Source organism: Fulmarus glacialis, unplaced genomic scaffold, assembly GCF_000690835.1.
Source record: "Fulmarus glacialis isolate BGI_N327 unplaced genomic scaffold, ASM69083v1 scaffold11313, whole genome shotgun sequence".
NCBI lineage: Eukaryota > Metazoa > Chordata > Aves > Procellariiformes > Procellariidae > Fulmarus > Fulmarus glacialis.
Window position 1 is genome coordinate 24,050 of NW_009202315.1, and position 21,952 is coordinate 46,001.

Below are 21,952 nucleotides of genomic sequence, written 5' to 3' on the forward strand. Positions count from 1 at the left end.
ATCACCTTGATTTTCCCCTTATGCTAACTGCATTTTTCTTTAATTAAACTCATCTGATTTCATATCAGAAGAATAAAAGTAATTGCTCATTTCCTCTACAATATCTGTTATTTTATTTCCTTAGCTCTTTTTCCTGCACAAACAGGTGCAATGTAATAAACCCGAGTCAACCTTACAGCGTGTAAGGATAAGGTGCCCTCTAGAGGCTACAAATAAACCAGACATTTCCAGAATGTATTTTTCAGTCTAAGTAGAATTCAGTAATATTTTAATGGCAGGCAAAAATGCCTTCATTCTGGGAAATTCTTGACTTGTTTTCTACTCTGAGGTCCTAATCACATTCAAATAAAAATAAGGCTGAAACTCCTAGCAAATATGGAATAGTTGTTACATGCAAAGCTTATTTATAGACACACACCTCTCTACCCCTCAGATATATACATATGTACACATATATGTATATATATGTTTCTACGTATGGAGGAGGATGAGGAGGAAAACCCCGCTCGCTCTTAACTATTCCAGCTGTTCTGGAATTTTCTGAGTCCTGATTGTTCCTTTTCCCAAGGAAGAGAGTGTGCCCAAGGCAGAGCATCTGACTTCCTAACAGTAGCTTCTGTCAGCAGGCCAGCCACTGGCTTTTAAGGGAGGACAGGACTTTAAAACCTTCTGAAAGAACCTTTCACATTGGGTAACGTGATATGAAAAGTACTGTTCCTTCAGGTTTGTTCTGTCTATCAGATCTTGCATAAGTTACTTTTTTGATACGCTAATGGATCTTTATTTGTAGGATTTTATGATTACAAGAAGATGAGTTTTACAGCCTTCCCTTTTGATTTCATCAATTTTATGGCAAAAAAGAAGAAGTGGGAATTTTGGTCATAGGCAATTTTTAATTTCTCCTGAAAGTGCAAACAATATTGTACAGGTAGAGCAGCTTGTGAGCTATGGGATCCATTTGCCTGCTATAAAAGAAGACCATGTCATATAGTCTGACTCACAAATTGATCAAACTTCATCTTAAAACTAGTTAAGAGAGGTTTCTCAGTTTGGGCTCAGTACCCTATTAAATGCTTATGACCCCCAGCTTGGGAATGGCTTGTGTGCAACCAGTGTAGAGATAATATAGATCAAGTCTGTGTGCACACAGTCAACCAGATAGATGTTCTCTGAGGTCTGCTGGGAAAAGACAGGCTTCTGGAAAAAGGAAAAACGTGACTGAGATGTTGAACTTGAATTCAAGTGACCCTATGTTAAAGAACTGAAAACAAAACCTCAAGGAAAAGAATCCCTGAAGAATGTGGGTTGAGTGTGTTGCCAGGGTGGACTGGATTTTTTTTTTTCTTCTTTAAATGAATCCACCACTGTTAAAGCACTAGCTCACAAATCCGTATATCTATAATGAGGTTCCTGCAAATCTATCTTAATATCAGATGGGGTATGCAGATCCTTTTTCCAGTATGCACGCTTGTAATAAGATGTAGCTCTTTGGATTCTTGAACATATATAAAGTACCCCTGCAAGCTCAGGACAATTGTCAGCATTCATTTTGTACAGAAATTGCCAGATTTATACACCATGTTCTCAGAAATATAAAATGCTTTAAAAAAATTTACATGCACCCATACACAAATCCATCAGAGCTCAGGAACATAAATGTAGGCTCTTCTAAGCAGACTTCACCTAAAATGTTTGCAGGATATAAGACACATACTTATTTCAGCCAAGTCCAAACTATTTATCTTTACTGGCTTACAGAGATATGCAATGTATTTAAGGCAAAGACTTGCATGAACTATGCACACAACCAGAAAGCATTAAGCTAAAAATAATATACATTCACTTTAAAAGCAGATTTTGGATACGAAACAGGCTCCAAGGTATACTGTACAACCCTTTTAGCAAGTAAGCAAGCTACAGATACATCATAATCATAATTAATCCTTTGAGCTTCCATAGTGCCTCTTATCCCATGATCTCAAAATTCCTTAGTGGCACTAATTGATTAAAGATGAAAGCATTCTTTTGAGATAGGCTATGGATATAAAAATCATTTCACACACTGAAATCAAACAATCTCTTGTACAACAGCTGTTGCCATGCACGATAATTCCTCAAAATAGCTTCGAGAAGAAAACAAGGATCTCATATCCAGTTAAAATTTTAATGGGATTTAGTTGGACAAATGGTAGTTATGCTTCTCTTCATACTTCAAAAAAAAAAACAGGCTAATGGCAGTCTGAGGAAGAAAACTTCTACCAGTATCAGCTAACTAAATTCCCCACTTAAAATTCTAAGATTACTTCTCTACAGAGCGAAATTAAAAATTGGTATCTAAAAGTCAAATACCTTAGGTCCTCGCTGCCTGGTGCATTTTCCCATTAGTTTTTCATCATCTATTTCACACTGCTCCAGAAGATCCAAAATGTCCTCCTCCTAGAAATGGGAATTTTGCTACAATTAATTCAAAGCAGGACATATCCTATCCTTCCAAAGCTCAAGCACCAACTGGTAGGAATTTGAAATTACTTTGATTACTAATTCCTGAAATAAGACTCTGAATCCCTCCACAGAGGATATAAAAGTATTTCTTCTGATGCATGCAACTCTGCTTGAAATCAACATGAAATTGACAGTTAAAATCAAGTCTCAACATTTATTAAAGATAAAAGTCTGAAGAAAGGGTTGAACAAAGATTCCTGTAGAACTGCTGGATGATGCCAACTACAAGATGGGAACTATTTCTCGGATTTTAAATTAAATCACTTTAGTTGGTTATTTTAAATGTAGCCATTTTCCTGCTGTTTATCTCTGACTACATAAGTAGGCAATCAGGCAGAGTTTTTGGATGCCTTAAACTAGTGGAGCTGGTTTTATGATATCTCTCATTCCAGTCCATACAAGTGGATAAATAGGCTGGGGACATTACTGGAGGAAGAAGGAGGCAATTACCAGCTCAAAAGCAGTTTCTGCCAACCTCTGGTTTGGCCAGGGGTAAGGCTGAGGATCAGGGAAATGGTAAAGTAGCTTAAAGCCATCTAGCCTGTCTCCACCCTGGGTCCACTGCAGTTCATCCAGATTCAAGGATCTGGCCCACAAGCTGCACAAAGAATAATAAAATGATGGAAACATTATCAAATGCTATTTATTAGCCATCACACATGATAATCGTGTAACTAATCCACAAGGTCATGAATTCCGAGACAAATAACTCCTAAAGCCAATACTTCTTGTGCTTCAGTACCTTCATTCTTTTTAAAGGGTTATTCATTTCCCGCTGAAGTGAAGCTGCTCTCCCAGCAAGAAACGTCTGGAAAGCAGTGGCTAACAAACTCTCATACTTTTCAAGTAATGTCTTATCATCAGGAGGGTAAATTCGCCTAAAACAGGGGAGAAAAAAATTGAGTTTAAGATAGAAGCTGAGCTACTTATCACACTAGGAACAAAAGTAATGCAGCTAATTCACGGTGTCTTCTATAATGCATATGCAACCCATCTATAATAATTATATAATATCATATCATAAAACATATAGTCTAAACATTGCTCTCTAAATCTAATTTTAACTCAGAGAACACATTCATGTTTAAACCAGCAATTAGCCAGTCAAAAGAAATACCATGCAGGTCATTCCAGAGATATACCAAAACTCAGTTTCGCAGTACTCTGAAATTTCAGTGGATGTGAATAATGCATGCAGGTGTGAATGATTCATGAAATATTAACAAAATATTGCATGTAAAATTCAGAGCCACAAAATAATTTGTATTAGCAATAAAAGGACACAAAACAATGAAAATCTGAATAATTGCTTTGAGTTAATGGGCATGATGTAAATTGAAGATTGAGTATGTACTGCACTTGAATGCTAAATCCTCCAAAATAATGAACAGGAAGAAATAGATACTATAAAAAAAAAATTTCTGGTACACGGATGTACAGGGTGACTCTGATTTTCCATTAGAGCAGCTATGCCATTATTCTCTAAAATTACAGGTAAGGAGATTATGACAATATGAGAAGCCGCACTTGGTGATTTATTCATGCTCATCAAGCTACAATGGGCTTTGAAGAAAACCACTCCAATCAATTTGTCATGAATGCCTGAAACACAGCCAGAAATTGTGAAAGTGGAAGACTAATTTCTAATGTATTGTAAGGAGTTAATTCTGCCTGCACTGTGCAAAGCATAGGTACCATTTATATATTGACTGGCATTATGTGACTCTTAATGTTTTTGTGGATCTTTTGAGAACTTTTTACAAGGTTCTTTCTCCTTCTTCCTTTTCAGTCTTTTCCTCCTTGAAAGGGTATCTTTCATGATGATTTTGTTGCAATGAAAAAAGGATGGTTATAATCCCATTAGACTCAGGGCAGTACTACAGCAAACTGAAGATGGTTCCAGTTTGCATAAAATACCTGTAGTTGCAGTCAACACCTTTTAATGGTGTTGATTCTACTGCTGAAAAAGTGACATAGAACAATACCTTAAAGAAAGGATATTCATTTTAATATGTCTAGAAATACACTGAAGCTAAAGGTCTTTTCAAAGTCATATACATCCTTTTCAGTTCCTCATGAATTCATAAATGCTTGAAAGCATGGCTTCTACTTCGACCACCCCTACTGGAATCAGTGGGCTAGTTGTGCTTGCAGACAGACACTTGACTAAGCCAGCTGCTGAACTTGACATACATAGATTAAATCAAAGCCTGCTGAGATTGATTAGGTTTCTCTGGATTTTTATTCAGAAAGCAATATTAATCCATGCAGCTATACTAGCACCCAAAATTTCCATGATTCTATGGCAATGCCTGACAGAAGCTAGTCCTGCTCTGCAGGAGAACATCACAAGGAGAAAATACTGCATAACGCTCAGATAAAATTTCTCTGCATCTCTAGCCAAGATTCCTTTACTTCTCAGGCTCTGCTGATTCTTCAGCCTTTTTGCAAACACATGGTAATAAGAAAACACAAAGCTGTTCTGCCCTTTCACATCTGCACATTCCTCATGAAATGACACTTTACTTTTTCCTGAGGAAAAAAAATATTTTTGTATTTTTATTGATTTACATTAACCAAAAAGCTAAATAAAGAGAACATTTGGCTCATTTTCAGTAAAGAACTGAATAAGCAACCTAAAATGCGATCAGTTAAAAAGTTAAGACTTTAAAGTTATCGAAAAGCAAAATCTATTAAAGCATCAGGATGTTTCTCTTTCTTATAGTCTACGTAGCACGAAAATAACTGCTTCATTGTGGGGTTTTTTTGATGTGCTAGTTCAGCTCCACATATGTCAAGAAAGGATGTAATTAAAACTGGGAATGTTACAAAGACAGACTTTTTGTAAGCAAAATGTTAATTCATCAAAAATGAAAATTTCACAGAAACATCTATCTATTTTCATGAGAACCTTACTGGGAATTATAGAACATCTGCTCAAAAAAGCAGAGATAAAGAACAGCAGTAAAGGCATTCTGACTAATTCAGAATAAAAGATGTGAACCAAGACCTCCCATGTCCTGGATGAATGTTATAAGGAGTGGGCAAATGCTCCCATCATCTCTTCCTAGCCGTACTCCACCCCGTTTTACCAAATATTCATAGGCCTTGCTTTCACTTCTCATTGAAGCAAATATCAAGAAATAATAATAATAACAAAAACATCATAAAACAAAATTATTGTTTTCTGGCCAATGCCTATTATAACCAACAAGTTAAAACTTCCTTTTGAACGTATTTTTCCAAGTAATCTGAAGATACTTACGTTTAAGCCTACTAAGAACCAAAATCAAAGTGCAGAAATATGAATATACTATTTATTTCAAATGCCATTCTATCAAAAATGATAGAAGGACCAATAAAGTTTCTGAATTTTTGGCAAAGATAGCCAAAAATAGATAACATTCAGATTTGATTTCTTACAAGGGAATACTCAATTTGATTTTTTTATAGGGGAATACTCACACCCCTATATTACACACCCCCACCCCCCCCCCCCGAGATAAGAATCATCATATGTGATTATAGAACAGGTCCATTAATGACAGTCATGGCTCTTGGTATGCTGAATGTGAACAATCATGTCTTTCAAGCAAATGTCTTGCACAAACACTAGAGTGATTGATGTCATATAAATTCCTAAGTGCATGCAAAAATTTGGAATCAAAAAAAGAACTATTTGAAAAAAAAACTTTACTACCTGGTGTACACGTATATATTTTCTATAAATGCCTACACATTTTTGGCAGAAAATTATCATCTACTATAAATACTTGTTTCCATTATTCCTAAAGAATGCATTGAATACTTCCTACTAATAGAGTCAAAAATAGTTACCTGTAGTTCCCCATGTGTCTATTTTCATGCTCCTCTTTGGAAATCTGTTTACGTACTTGCGCAAGTCTTTCCTTCTACAAATCAAGAAAATAAGACAATTAAAACAAAGAGAGCATAAGCCATGGGCAACAAACAGCACATTTTTTCCTTCCTACCAGCTCTTCTTTTCTCCTTTCCAGTGTGTGGCGCTGCTTCTCCCAGTCTGAGGATCCTGGCAACAGTTTTTTCATTGAACCTTGACCATACAGTCTTTTTTGAGCCTCAGCCTTCTGTTGAGCTAAATTTCTCCTTTTATCACTTGTCCTGAAACACAGATGTTATTAAGATATGTCAATCCAGTGCAGCTGAGATGAGATGCACTTTCATCTCAAGTATATAATCTGTGTTTTTCAGTCAGTCATGTGCGGTTTATGATATAAAATTAGAATTTAAACACTCAAGAATTTTTTAAAAATATTAACTTCTATGGCTACAATATTTTCACATTTTAAGGTGTACTGTAATGACTCTGTACTATAACTTAATGTACAAACACGGTTGTATCTATTTTCCTGAAGTGTAGATTTTCTCCAACATATCCCATCTACAAGGTTTTCCTGTAGAGGGGTATGGCTTTTGACTGTATGAGAAACTATCGCCAAAGCAAATTTCCTGTGTGGCCACATGCCCGTGATGGCACTCATATCCCCACTTTGAGACCTGTTTGAAAAAATAATTTAAAAAAAAAAAAAAGTATGAAAGTTACTATTACCACTCATTTTTTGCAAGCACATGAGCAACAAGAAAAATTAAATTTGCGTTAACTTCAATAGCAAAACTGACAGCAAGGGAAACATTTACATTTTGAAAATATGAAGGTGGAAAAAAAGGTTTTCATTTTCTCCTAGTCCAGTTCAATTTAAAAAAAAAAAAAATTAAAAAAAAAAAAATCAAAGCAACAGAAAGAGAGCCAGACTGAAGAAAAGAGGACAAGTTTACCGTATGTTGAGAAGCTTTAATGCATTTAGCAGAACACCTTTTTTTACATCATAGTCTATTTTTTGATCAGTTCCAAAGCTTGGGGCACGATTAATCTGAAAAAACGAGATACAGAAGACTCAGGAATATTCACCTTCACTAGGAACACATCTATTGTAACAGGCTTTGGAGAAACCATTCTTTCAAATATAGCAGAGATTAAGAGAATACATGTTGAAAAGCTCATTTCCATTTGTATTTTTTTAAAAAAAAAAAAGCACTGAGTATCACAGATACTGGGAGCCAGGTGATGTACCTTTCAGCCACCCAGTTATCCAGACACTTACAATGAACACCATTCAAGTACTGGCACTGTATATCCAGTCTAATCTATTCTTGGTTGCTGCAACCAGAAAATTTACCATGCAAAGTGCTATTAAGCATGTTATAACAGACTATGTGCCATGCTATGGTAGTCCAGCACAGGAAGAATTAAATTCTTTCCTAGTTCCCAGTCTGAAAGCAACTTTGAATACTTCTCTAAAAAGTAACAACTATATAAGGACAGAAAGGGGCTCTAATTCAAGGTCTTCTCAAGTATATTTAAATAACTATTCAGATACACTTTACAGCAACACCTAGAGATCCAAGTATTTAAATCAGTACATAGTGTGAAAACATAAAATAATTAACAGTCTCAGTAACAAAAAGCTTATAAGCTAAGTACAAGATAAGAGATTAAAAATGTTACCGTAAATATAGAGGAACAAGGGAAATGCAGCTGGGAATCAGTGAGACTAAATCACACACTTAACAGCCAGGAGTCTCAACCGACCACCATATAACCACTGCCAAGCTTTGGAGCCCTTGCAGAAGAACATTAGCTTTTGGAAAGCTTTGAGGAGGGATAATGAAGTAGCTGCAACAACATTTCTAGGAACACCTTCCAGGCTGGTATAAAAATTTACACATGAGCAATGGGTGCTAATGAGAGGCAGGAATCTCACCTTGATAGTGAATAAGTAGTGCTGGTTACAGAAGGGACAGACACTAAAGAGCTTCAGAAGTGAAAACTAATACCTTGTGCCTCATGCAAATAAGAAGTGGGATACAGAGACAATTAGTATGTTCAAAGCAGAGGGCAAAAGCAGTACATTAAAATTGTGTTTTAACACTTTTGATACATTAGAGCATCGTAGAGCCTCTACAGTTGTGGGACAAAGAACTATTCTGGCTGGTGAGCCACCAACTGTCCTGTTGCCGAGTCCCAGCTGTCCCATCACTTATGCTTATAGCTGTACCTTTTTGGTACCTTTTGGCTTTGAGAATCAGTTTGTTTGCTGTTTTTGCAGACAGGCTGGCAAAGTGAGCAATGAGATCTGATGTTGAAAGATCACGAAAATTCAGCAGAAATAGTGAAAAACTATACATATTCTTTTTTGGAAGATTTTCATCCAAATATTTAATTGACCAACCTCCTTAGACTGACCTGTTTGTCCGCTATCACATCGCAAAGGCTAATTTTTTTTTTCCTATACTGTGATAGCACAAACATTTATTGACATTCTTTTTTTAAAAAATGTGAATGTTCCACTTTCAGCTAAGCAAATATTTAAACATTCAAAGAAACGAACACAAGGATTAAAACCCAGTTCTCCAACATTTCATTAGAAAATACTGGCAGTTGACAAGACCACAGACACACTGCATCTCATTTTCAACATGAAGTTTAAACAAAACACTTTAAGTAGAGCTGCATTGATTAAATACAGCTGATAACTGAAGTAAGTTGGAAATATTCTGATTTTGAAATATCATACTGTCTAATCCAGGAAGGATTTATGTACGTTTAAAAACATATGCATGAAGATCCAATATGGAGCCTTATGCTTCAGTCCAGCAAATAGCTAAGTACACAAAAAGCTCACTGGCCTGAAAACAGAGACATAAAATCAAGCCCCAACTCCTTATTCAGGAGAAATGTTAGGTATTGAACAAAATTATATTCTGTACCATGTATTAAATTTTTTTACTACATATGAACATGTAGCAACTAACAATATTCTACTTTGAAATAATGTTTTTGCATGCATTAAAAACAGGTGAGCAGACAGAAATGTATTTATTAAAACTTCCAACAAATTAATTTCTAATTTTTTATGTACATCGAATCCTTAAATCCAGTGAGACTGCAGTTAGATATGAGGACTTACTTGGAACATGGAAAATGCTATGTTGGTCCAATACTGAATTCCTAGAGATGCAGAGACACATGCTTACACAGCATTGAAGCATCCCACTTGAGAGCATACAAAAGTGCACACTGTTTTATTTACATTCGGTTTAGGTACTCCCTAAATTTACAACAATTTGAAGTATAATATTAGGCATAAATTCTGCATTAATAAAGATGTTATAAATATGTGTAACTTATATGAGCACCAATAAGAATTAACACTATGAGAAGTGTAAAATAATTTCAGTAACAGTTTCTCTCCTACAGGGTGAATTTTGCCAAAAATCTACATCTGGCACTTCTGAACAAACAAAACCATACTGACTGTGTTTATTAAGCAGAAAATTAAAGTGGGGGTAGGAAAGATGTAAGGAATTTGAAGTGCTATTATGAAGCAAAATGCTATTATGAGGCATTATACAATCACTCTATGCTAGGGTTTCTGTCACTTTAATGCAGTCATTTAAGGGGCTGAAAAGCTACGGCATTCATAGTTAAAACTGGAGCACTGCTGTATCATCTGCATCCTCAATTTTTTGGATATACCATTCATGACTAACATTTGAGATCCCAATCCTACAGTGACCTCAATCCTGAAGAGTAACCAGAGGGGTAGTAAAAAGAGTGATCCAGTTCTGGATAGCTATTGCAAACTTGGCTTAGTACAATATGTTTCAGGTAGCAGTAGATGCAAGCCCAGTACAAAGAAAATCTGAGCAACTGGGTACATCAGAAAGTTAATACATAGAAAGCAGGTGTGAATTTAAAGTTCATTAGCTATTCCATACTAACTGTCTATGCCTATACTTCAACTACCACTATGACTATGTGCAAGGATGCTTCACTTACAAACTTTTCTCTTTAACCCTCTTCATCTGTTCCATGCATCTCCCTTCTCACAACGGAAACTTCAAGAGGCAGTCTTGACAGCTGACCTTAAATGTCAGCTAAGAAGTTTACTTATCACTAAGTGTAGATAGAGTTATGGAAGGTATAAAAATGGGGAATATCTTCATCCAGCATTGCTACCCAAAGCTTCATAACTTGAACCCATTGCGTAAGTCTGATGTGCAAAACCACCCATACTCTTGACATAAATCTGCAAGAAATCATAATTAAGTCACAAAACAAAGGGTTTAATCCACAAATAACATTTTTAGAGCAGAAAAACCCTCTTCAATGCCAGAAAAAAAACAAGTAGTAGACAATCTAATCTCCCGAACATACAGATAATATGCTCCCTGCAAAGAGCACAACTAACTAAACCGGCTACCACAACATTTTACAGTCTCATCACATAATGCCTTTTCAAGGCTTACTCACTTGTTCTCAGAGGTAACTAATACCTTTTTCCTTAACAGTGTCTTCGTATTATAGACGAACTGGGACCTCACTCGAAGGAATAAAATACCTACATGCTTGATCTAGCTGAATACTTTCCATGATCAGCACTACGCTTAAACTAGCAGCTATCTAATTGAATCTACTCATGACGGATTTTATAACACTAATTCTGGAGCTATGGCAGTGTCCAGCATTAGGTTTCTTTTATCTTTTTATCTTTAGGATAAACTATCTTCAAAACTTCAAATTTTCTAATCTGTTGTATATAGCAATGCACAAAAAAGAAAAACTGCTTAATAAACAAATACAGTATTCCTCTATATAGACTCCTGGACATAATGTTTCTCACATCTATTATTTTTACAATATCACAGTTTTATCTCCCAAATATCTGCTTTACTGGTGATGATACTTCAGCTTCTTTACTTCCTATGACTTTTCAATAGCTATAGAACTGAATTGTCCACAAAAGTTTTTAATGCCTCCAACTGAAATCCTCAACGTTGGTTTAATAATTAAAATCTCACTGAATATAGCACATACAATTAATCTAACTGCTTGTAAGCACAGCAGTTGCGTAGCTCAGTGTGTTTCATAATTACATACTTGTCAGTAGAGGACCTCATATCTGTAATGCTTAAATTAAGCAGCATAAGTTGACGTACCTCCTGTGAAGGCTCCCATCCACAGTTACATTTGCAAAGGATTCTGATTTTACAAAAATTAAACTCTGTAAATGTGTAAGATACACCATTTTCTTCTTCACCAAGACATGGGATAAATTTCAGCCTGGCATTTCACCTCTTTACCAAGCCAAAGAGCATATTCTCATCACCCACAGCTGCAGCCTATTAGTATGGAGTAGAAAAAGAAGTTTTCCACTATCTGTCATACATACCTATTGAAAAGACCTTTCAAATATAAAGAGAGATTACATGAATGACTTTATAACCTAAAATCAATCGAATAAAATATTACATCCTTTCAATAACAGGGACTTAATCTCTGTTCAATCTGTAGGACAGCATGAATGTTTTGGAAGGGACCTCATTCTTTGCTAAAGTGATTGAAATTGCTAACAATAGAATTCAAAAAGCAAAAGAAATTTATAAGCCATAAAAATCCTATTACGCAGAATGCTGTTAGTGGCTATCATTGAGCAGATCTTTGATTAGAGACAATCATGAAGTTCATTCTAATTCACTCATTTCTAAACTTCACAAATAGTGAGAGTACTAACCCCTGTTTTCTTAGTTTAAGCAGAAGGCTGTTTTTCCGTGACAGTTTAAACTAATACAAATCCAAGCTGTCATACTCTGCCTACTTCATTGTCTTGGCACTGGCGTTCACAGAGAGTGAGGAAGCTGATCCCAATGATCCACATGAAGATTAACCTCACCAAAAATTATTTTTCATTGGTCCTTGATCACCTCAGGAAGGAATCCTACAAGCACCAGTGCCATCACAGGGAAGGGGGCAGGGAGCATGCCTTCAGCAAAGGACAGGAGGAAGGCAGAGATCTTGCAGCTGGTACGTTGATCAGTTTAAGCACCACAGAACTGCCTCATACGGGTGCGGTTTCACATTTAACCTAGTCCAGTGTGACTGCAGGCTGCCAGAAAGGACTGGTGCTGCCCCTCTCTTAGTCCTGCCTTCATGTCACTTCCCTCTTCCCTGCACCAGACCAAGAGTTGTGAAGTCCCTGCGTGTGGAAGTTCTGCAGGCTGATTTAGTGTAAAATTATGGTTTGCATGGAATGGTAAAGGAGACATTCATCCAAACGGGAACCAGAAACATCTCATCCAATAGACATGACCACCAGATAGAGGCAAGTTGCTAGACCAACTCTCCGGGCAACTGCCCACAGTAGCACCATATTGTATGTTAAATCAAACTGCAGTCTTTTTCGTTCTTTATTCACTGGAAAAATGGGAAGAGTAGGAGTTACTACTGAAGGCAAATACTGAACCAGTTAAAGACATGTGTGCTTAGTGGATTCACTGCTACTGTTTGAGAGCAAAGAGAACCCATGTACAAGCGTCAGAGAGAGGAAAAAGCCAGCAGACAGCAGGAGAAAGAGCCCCAAAAATGGCTTTCCAAGGCAACAGAGGGAGAGGCTTCCTAGGCACAAAAATCACTGAAAGGAAGTCTTCTTTGTTATAAATAAATAAAATTAAAAAGAAGGAAAGGATTGAACCAAAGAGCTAGATGAGTAGTCTCATCAGTTGCTCTTCCTAACGGTAACTGGAAAGGTTCTAAATATTGCTAAACTCGGGTCAAGGGGCAACTGAGCTTTTACAGCTTTTCTTTTATACTTATGTATATATACACTCAGCACATAATTGAAATGCTGACCTTGCTGAAGACCATGGGAGGGCAGAGTTAATGGTGCTCTGTGCTCACCTAACTGATCGTTAATGCCTACGTGCCACTCCTTTGTTAACACTGCCTCATTGACTGATATAGAAGTGCTTTGTGAAACATAGCTTTTACTGAAGAATATGAGTAAAACAGGTGCTCTCTGTTGCAAACCTACAAAGAAAATAAACTGTTCCTTTTCAAACTTACAATAAGCTGCAATAGAGGTTTTAAGAAAATGTTAGTTAAATCAATGAATATTTGAAAAATCCGATTCTTTTAGAGAGATGTATTTTCGGGTTTCGCTATGTTTTTACAGAGTCTTGGGAGTAGAAGAATGGGAATTTCCCATGCTTAAAATTTATATTTACAAAGCTCAGAATTCCTTTGTCAAAGTTATTAACTACTCATTTCTGGACATAATGTTAACAATTCTACTTTACACAATAATGTAACTATTGTAATATTACTTTTCATACTGTTTTTATTTGGACTTCATATAACTTAAGCAAGACACTGAAGTGAGAAGTGAGCCCTTCTTCTCAACAGAGTAACAGTGCAGGCTGTTCACCCTGACATCAGAGATTGCTGGACAGTGATTCAGTAAGAAACAACGTGAACTCTCAGGTTCTCTTCATATTTTAAATAAGCTGAAATTTAATTTACAACATTTTTATGTATTTTGAAATGTGCCAGAAAATAGAATACTTTGAGTTTCTGTTCTGCTCAGAGCAAAGAAAACATCATGGTCTCTAGTAGATATTCGTATAATAAATACACATACTCTTGAAATGGCAGTCCAAGAGCTGTGCCTGATCATGTAAGGTGAACACTTCCTTCAAACAGAATGCTTTTAAATCCTCTTAACTTTTGTGACTGTTAAGAGCAATCTGAATATGGCAGGGGATTGTCTGTACCTGACAAAATTACTCAAAATGTTCTACATCCACCATTTGAATATAATTCATGTGCTCTGTGGAAAGCCAACACAATATGCAGCTGGCAGAATATATTTTTTTACAGTTCTGAATTGTAGAGGAACAATGGCCAGCCTCACAGTAAAACCCAAATGGGCTTATATCTGTGCGGAAACCACAGGGGCATAACAAATGTGGGTGCCCACAAATGTCAGTTCAGTTACTTTTCTGAGAATCTCACTTTAAGTTCTTTGTATGAAGAAAAGTTTAAGCTTTTTCCCCTTGACAAGTAATTTGCAGCATATTTGCTTTGCATAGTCATCTATGTGCATTTATCAGAGCATCAACAAGAAACATATTTCTCTATTTCTAAACAATAACAGAAATCGCAAAAGATCACACAGAAAGTTTTTCAATTTGTTCCTCTTATTCTCTTTTTCCTCATTCAAGCAACCTTTCCACATCATACCCCTATGCACTATTCCTGAATTTTTCCAGCCATTTCACTGTGCATCTCTGAGGAGCGCCTGACTCTGTCTTCTGACAAAGCCCATTTCGTGTCTGCAGTTAGATACCACAAAGTCCTCCCTTTCCAGGTGAAGCAATCTCAGTTCACCCAGCTCCTCCTCATACAGCATGTGCTCCAGCCCTCTAAGCACCTTAGCACCTTTCTGCTGAACTCACCCCAGTTTGTCAATGTCTCTCCCTTACTCTGGGGGATAAAACTGGACAGAATATTCCAGATGTGGCCTCACAGGTGCCAAACAGATCATTGCCATTGACCTGTGGGTCCAGTTAGCCAACATCACTGTAAGTACACATTGTTGATTCATGCTCAACACTTTGAGAGAGATAAGGTGTGACTAAATCTGGTTTATTTTGCTGAAGGTTGGTCATTTTCCACAAGCCGTGTTGCTGAATGAGATGCAGAACTTGATCTCAAACAAAAAAGATTACATTTATGCAGCAACTTTATGAAAAATGATATCACAGGAATAATTCAAGTGCCAATGAAATGCAATGAGAAAGATTTGAAATGTATTTCCTCATGGCTGTAGTCTAAGTAGTACAAGAAATGCAAATACCATTCACCTATATATTCATCTGTTTGATATCTCCACATAATTTTACTCATGTAAGGGGCTAAATACTGGCTATATGGAACAAAGTGTCTTGCTTTGTCAAATGTGATCATGGGTGAGAAATCTTGAGAAATCTTGGGCAAAACCACTATGTTAAGAAAATTGCTTTTCCCTTAAAATATCCCTTCAAAGAAAGTATCATCCCTTAATTTTCATGTGGCTATCCCTTGTTGCCAGACAAGAAATGTGGTTGCTGACTAATCTGTAAGACAGCAGTGTTGTAAAGTAATCTTGATAACGTACCAGTGGTACTGTCACAAAAGGTATTCATAACAAGCGGTTACCAAAGCACTGTATATGTATCTGTCTGCTGAGAGGCAATTATTTAGAGTTCAATGACCCGAGAACCAGGACATACACATGACTAGGTTGTGTTAATATAACATCAGTAATTTTATCAGGAAGGCACATCTTGAAGATGTTTGGCAAAAATGGGATTGTATGAAGGGCCCCAAAAGTACAAGCAAGTGATAGCGAAGGCCTTGAAAATCCAGAGACTCTGAGATATACACCCATCACAGTGGCCAAGTAGTGTTCACTACAGGAATGCAACCTTGTGAACTAGATAACAATGGGTTTAGGGATAACAAAGAGAACACAGAGCAGAATCCAGGAAATGTAAAACAAACCACTTATGGTAAAACTTGGAGACAATGCAAAATTGCTGGCCAGTGAATGAACAGCCAGTAAGCGGACGGTGGCAGCAAATGAATAAAAACAACCCTAAGTGAAGCTAAGAGCAAAGAGGAATAAACCTTCACCATCAATAGTGTGTTCTTCCTCGTGAAGAACACAAGACGCTGACAACTTGCTATAACCACCTACCCATCTTTTTTTGGAGAAGTAGACCTCTCCTGCCCCTTGTCAGCCTTTGGACCTCCAGGGACACAGGCAGGGTAAGCGTAACACAAGAGAAAGGAGTAGATACCAGAAAGCTTGTGTATGTGAACTTTAGCTACTTTATTAACAGAAATTAGCAATAATTGGATACTTTGGCCTAAAACGTCCAAAGTCCTTTTAACTGGACGGATAACAAAGTTTTGAATAGATTTTGCTAGTTCATTTACACTAAATAATAAATTTGTGGATCTGTATATAAGGTGTGTTTCTCTCACACACATAAATCGCAAGGGAAGTTGGGTACCCTGCACTTGAGGCAGTTATTAAAATGTGATCTTTTTCTCCAAGGATCACAACTTTGTGATCCCAACTGGATATAATGAGGTTGAACAAGGCTGGAGTCCATCCAAGAACTTCAACTGTATGATTTTCCTATGTACATAAAGTAACCTAGCTTGGAAATTTTGGTCAAAAAGAGTAAAACTGGATTTTCTGGGAACACGAGGGAGATCTAGGTAGGTGTTGCTACTCAGAAAGGTTGGAGGCTGCTGGGACTGCACAGATGCTTTCAAGAAACATTTGGTGCCACAAGATGGCAATCACGCATTTCCCACAGCCCTCACATCGGTAGAAGGTTCCGGAAGTTCAGTAGCATCAAGGAGCAGGAGAGCTACATCGCATCACGGCAATATAAACAAAAGTTATCTCAGGAAAGCAGAGTCATTATAATGTTGTACAATTTACTTCTTATAATAGTTTATTAATCTATCTTTATAACAGAAAAGCTACACGAGTTATGGAAACATGAAACTACATTTACCATCCTAAGCCTATTTTGGCGATTCTCCCGTAACACTGGGAACATTCGGAGCCTTGTGATTAGTACTTGTTACCACTGTTAAAAAGAATGATTCACTCCCCTAAGGGGGGGTTGCCAAGAGGGAAATGATGGAAAAAAGAGAAGAGTGGAAAGCTGGGGAAGAAGCCAGAACTGGTTTAGGAAAAAAAAATAATTATATATAGATATACATATATACACACACACACTCTGTATACATATTATGTATAGTGTATATATATACACTGCATATTTGATTTTTGCTATGCTACATATAGTATACATACAGTGTGCATACATATACACACTGTGTGCTTGTTCTGAGAGTGCTGCAAAAACCATGAACAAGCACAGTAAAATTTAGTGGATGAGTACAGAAACTGAATTACTAAGTTTCAAAGTTTGAAATTTCTGTTAGTTTAGTTCAATGTCTGGCAAAACAAGGTGAAGGATCCCTGTATCACCAAAAGTGGAAAAGAAAATAATTAGACTTCTGTATTTAAAAAAAAAAATAACCAGGTACACAACTCCAAGTCCTGAAGTATTCTCCGGCAACCCAAAATACCAGAGCAGCATTTACTACTTTATGAGATCCCTCCCTCACAAACAAGGCGTCTGGGATAGTATGATTCTCCTCTGAGACCCATTATCATAAATGGTGAATCAAACACCCTAAAATCTCCATACTGCATGTGAGCATCCATGCAGATAGATGGGTGTCCTTCAGAATGGATTCACTACACAGGTTGATTCACCATCTCTCATAGAAAAGGTCTGTCACCATTTGTTACAAGGCTGGATGAAATGCACACGCAGACGAACTTCAGTCTGTACTCAAACAACTACATACACTTTTATGCCAGCTACAGGCAACCTATAGATGATAATCTGTAAGTGTAGAGTTAAATCAACAGGATAGTAGACTTCGCTCAAGAGAAGACGTCAATGCAGCACAGACTAAGTTCACGTCATGTGCTGCTTTTGGCTAGCACATCAAAGTCAGCAAATATGCCTATGTCTGCATGGCAACAGTGAAGGAATTTATATTTTTCTAATTAAAATTATACTGAACCTCTGAGAGAAATAAGCACGACAAAACAACTGTTGACAGTATTAATGGCCTGAGAACAAGGTTATAATTCAGTAAATTGTGTACATTTTGCTCATCAATAGCCAAATCATATTCATGATTTATTGTCAACAGACAGATTTTTTAATACATTTTGCTTTTTTCCTCCAGCTTTACAGCCTCCCGACCAGTTAACATAATGATATAAGACAGTCTGTAAAAAGACAAGCGAACTCCACGTATATGTTATTAATAGTGTAATTAAAGAGACACAATAGACAAACCTCAAACATTCCTGGTTGAAAATGTGTTCAAGCACCACTTAAGCTTAACTGTACCAGTAACATGTCAGAGGAGAAACGTTTCTTCCAATCCATTCACGTCAATTGTTTGACAGCATTTCATGTATACTGAATTAGTTTCCTCTGTTTATGTGGGTGCTTTTAAAAGCCACAGGAGAGGAAAAGAACATACTTCCCAAAAAAAAAAAAAGAAAATTAAGACCATACATTCACAAAAGTTGCCAGAGCCACATACAGAGCTATACACATAAAGGAAATCTATGTAGCACCCAATTGCTATAAACAATGTCCTCTGCTACAATAACACTGGATTAACATCACATTTCTCATTAAAACTTTCAAAAACATCTGAAATGCAACATTCAGAAGACCTTTTTCTGAGTCTCCAAAAATCACTGCAAGGCAGTGCTTCCATAGGCTGCAGAAAAAGCACCATTTATGTACTCAACAACAGTACCTCCTGCAATGCACAGATTTTCTTTGGAAGTTTTCTTACATAGATATGGATTCAGGTGGGGCTTAGTTAACTTTACTCTTAAAAACTTACTTTACATTTGTTTAAAGAGGTTTACCTCTAGGAGCCATGGTTTTAGTTTTCTGTCCAGCAGAATATCAAATCCCAGGACTTCAAAGCAGACACTGTCACTTCCTGGTGCTTGCCCTGGCCTGCACATGCGATAAGCATGAAGAACATGTGGCTCTGCAACTATGAGAGTCTTCACTACTAACTCCTGTAGGGATGTTTTTCAGAAAAATTCATCAGGAGAGAAGACACCAGTATATTGAACTAACGTGTTTCATACTTTAATCTTTTAAATTTCATTAAACTATCTACTAAAAAAAGGTTCAAAATACCAAATAAATGGTCTATAATAAATAAACTATTCCTATGGGATAACAGACATATTTTTTCCTCTTTAGAGTATACTGTTATAAGTTCCATAGTACACACATACTTTTAGATATATAATAACTTAAATGCTAAAGGTATATTGGGAACAAAGTATAGTATAGCCAATCTTCACCCATTTAATTTTGCAATATAATTTTCAATAAATAGAATCATATGTACAGATGACACCTAAGCTCCAACAATCTTAGGCGTGTTCCTCACATAAAGACACCTGTAACATAAACACTGACTTCAATGGCGCAGGTTCTAGTCCACAGAAATATGCAACGCTGACTACAGTTTTGTAAATATTCACACATAAAATTCACTTTATACTGTAGAAAAGTATCCAAGAATTTAAATGGGATGGTTCCTTTGTATCATATTATTTATGTGAATAACTGTTTGAAAGGGCTTTTATCCCTCAGAAAAAGTTTAACATTAAATTTATAACCAAACTCTGAATTTAGCCTTTTAAAAACCATAATTATCCTTTATAGTATGTCCTTCGTGTCATGCATTGCTGAGAATTTGGATTAATAAAGTTTCAAAAATCATTCTGGATTCCAGTAAAGCAGATAGCAGAAGCAATTAATTTTCTAAGAATATACATACACAAAATAAAGAAAAGCATATTAGTTTTATCTTACTGAAATATCACTCCAGAATTTGGAGACATCAAGATTATTTGTTTCCAGAAATTCAGTAAACCATTTTATGGAGCGTTTGCTTCCTTTGTCTTCTGTTTCATCCCGTTCAAAGTGTTCATTATGTTTATTGACAGAGTAGTTAGTCAGATGCATATACAATTGACTCTAAAAAAAGAGAGAAAAGACATAAAAACACTCTTTAATACAACTCTAGAATGGTCAATTCAAAATAATGAAAAGAAAAAAAAATGTTAAATCAATAATGACAGTCAAACAGTTCATATTTGCAAATAACATTATGTGCAGATTTAGTGTTTCTGATTCTTGGAGATTTCACCTACTGAATGTTCTTCTTATAACAGCCTTCCTATAACAAAACCTGCTCATATTTAAGCCAGTTGCAGTCAACTGATCTACCACTCAACATCTGGTTAGGCAATATATCTCCCATTTTTACAGGTCTGTCTGTAAAAAACTACCTAAAAAAGTGAAGAGCAATTATCATAACTTACAGAATGATTACATTCCACAAGAAGCAAACAATAAAGATGCTATTTTGAAGTGCTACTTTAAAAATGCTAAAAACCACTCTGGCATCTGTTTCATAGACAATCCCACATTTCAGTTTTCACTGTAGTTTATTTATGAGAAATGTGCTCATAATAGCGATACTTTAAAATATCTTGTACATATAAACTCATCTTCCATGTTGGTATCTGCCAAAATTGCTCATTTTTGAATGGCTGGTAGCCATACATCAGACAGAGATAAATTTAATGCATTACACAAATGAGTGAGTGCTATAGTTCCTTTACGGAGCAAAATGTCACCAGCAATACAGTCATGTTATCAGTTGCACTTTAAAAAAAAAAAATACATTACCTTTCCAAGGCCTATATATAAATCATGATTTATATGTTTACATTATCTCCCAGTACAGATATTAATTCAGCTTTCCACCTACACTACGATGACTGTCCTCATCACAGTGACAGTTCTCTGTTATGTCTGATTCCTTGAGTGTAGTTGATCTTCTAAGCTGACCATAAGCCTTCTGTTCCAATTCCTTTTTGATAAGATAGCCAATAGATAACACAAGCCTTCTGCTGTCATTTATCTCACTGCACTTACTTATGTTTAAAAAAACTTAATGAAACTAACAAAACCAATCAACTTAATTGCAGGCTAGTTAACAATATATTGTACTAGCACTACAAGTAATGAATTTCTCCCATGGCTTCCAATTACTGCTTTGAGAATCATTCTGAAACCATTGCTTTTGAGTCCTTATAAATGTCATCTTTCAAATTATTTCAGACAAAAGCAATTATTTTTCAGACTACAAAAAAATGGAAGTGTTTTTAGAATATTTGTTAATCTGAACTAATCTTTAGTCTGAAGTTATCCGGAACAATGTCACTGTGGAACAATGTCATCCAAATAACAATATCATTAGTGATAAGCCAGGTTATTTCATACAATAGACAAACTACAACATGAACAGTTGTGAGAACACAGAAACAACTGCCTGTTCTGTTTATCCGCTCAGAGCATATTTCAGTGCTACTAATGCTGAGATTAGTAACAATAAAAAATATTAAAAGCAAACTATTCCAAATACAATATTGGAACACTTCCAAACATACCATTTGTACTGGGCTTCAAGTTATACCTGCATTCTTCAAAGGAGCACGAAGAGGCAGTCACAATTTTAAGTGACAAGTAGGGAAAAAGGCTCTCCATGTGTTGTCTATTGCATAATTACACTGAAGCAGCTCTAAAAGTATATGGTATGGAAAAGGAAAGATACGGTGGCAACGGAGTACAGAATGAGGTATAAGAAACTCAAACCTACTGATGCCTCCCTATGCTTCAAATCTACTTCTTTCTTAACAGACACCTGCATTTTAGTCTATGCCAGAAGAGAGGGGTTACACCTCTCGACAGGGGAAGACGCTACACAGTGACCTGGAGGATTAAAGTGTCCAAAAACTTCAGCACGTCTCTTACCACTTCTTGGTTCTCTGCAAGTTTATAGGCAGCCCTGCTGTATCATCTGAAGTTGTCG

General features: G+C 36.3%; 1 protein-coding gene across 1 annotated transcript in view; it reads right to left on the reverse strand.

The window, feature by feature from the left end:
- Positions 1-21,952, reverse strand: part of TTLL7 (tubulin tyrosine ligase-like family, member 7) — a 53,211-nt gene that overhangs the window by 21,215 nt on the left and 10,044 nt on the right. Inside the window, exons 7-13 of the mRNA XM_009574246.1 lie at positions 19,885-20,049; positions 18,915-19,073; positions 7,318-7,412; positions 6,495-6,642; positions 6,340-6,413; positions 3,245-3,380; positions 2,350-2,436 (exon numbers count right to left, since the gene is read on the reverse strand). Of these exons, the coding sequence (XP_009572541.1) occupies positions 2,350-2,436; positions 3,245-3,380; positions 6,340-6,413; positions 6,495-6,642; positions 7,318-7,412; positions 18,915-19,073; positions 19,885-20,049 (864 nt within the window). The remainder of the gene's footprint in view (positions 1-2,349; positions 2,437-3,244; positions 3,381-6,339; positions 6,414-6,494; positions 6,643-7,317; positions 7,413-18,914; positions 19,074-19,884; positions 20,050-21,952) is intronic.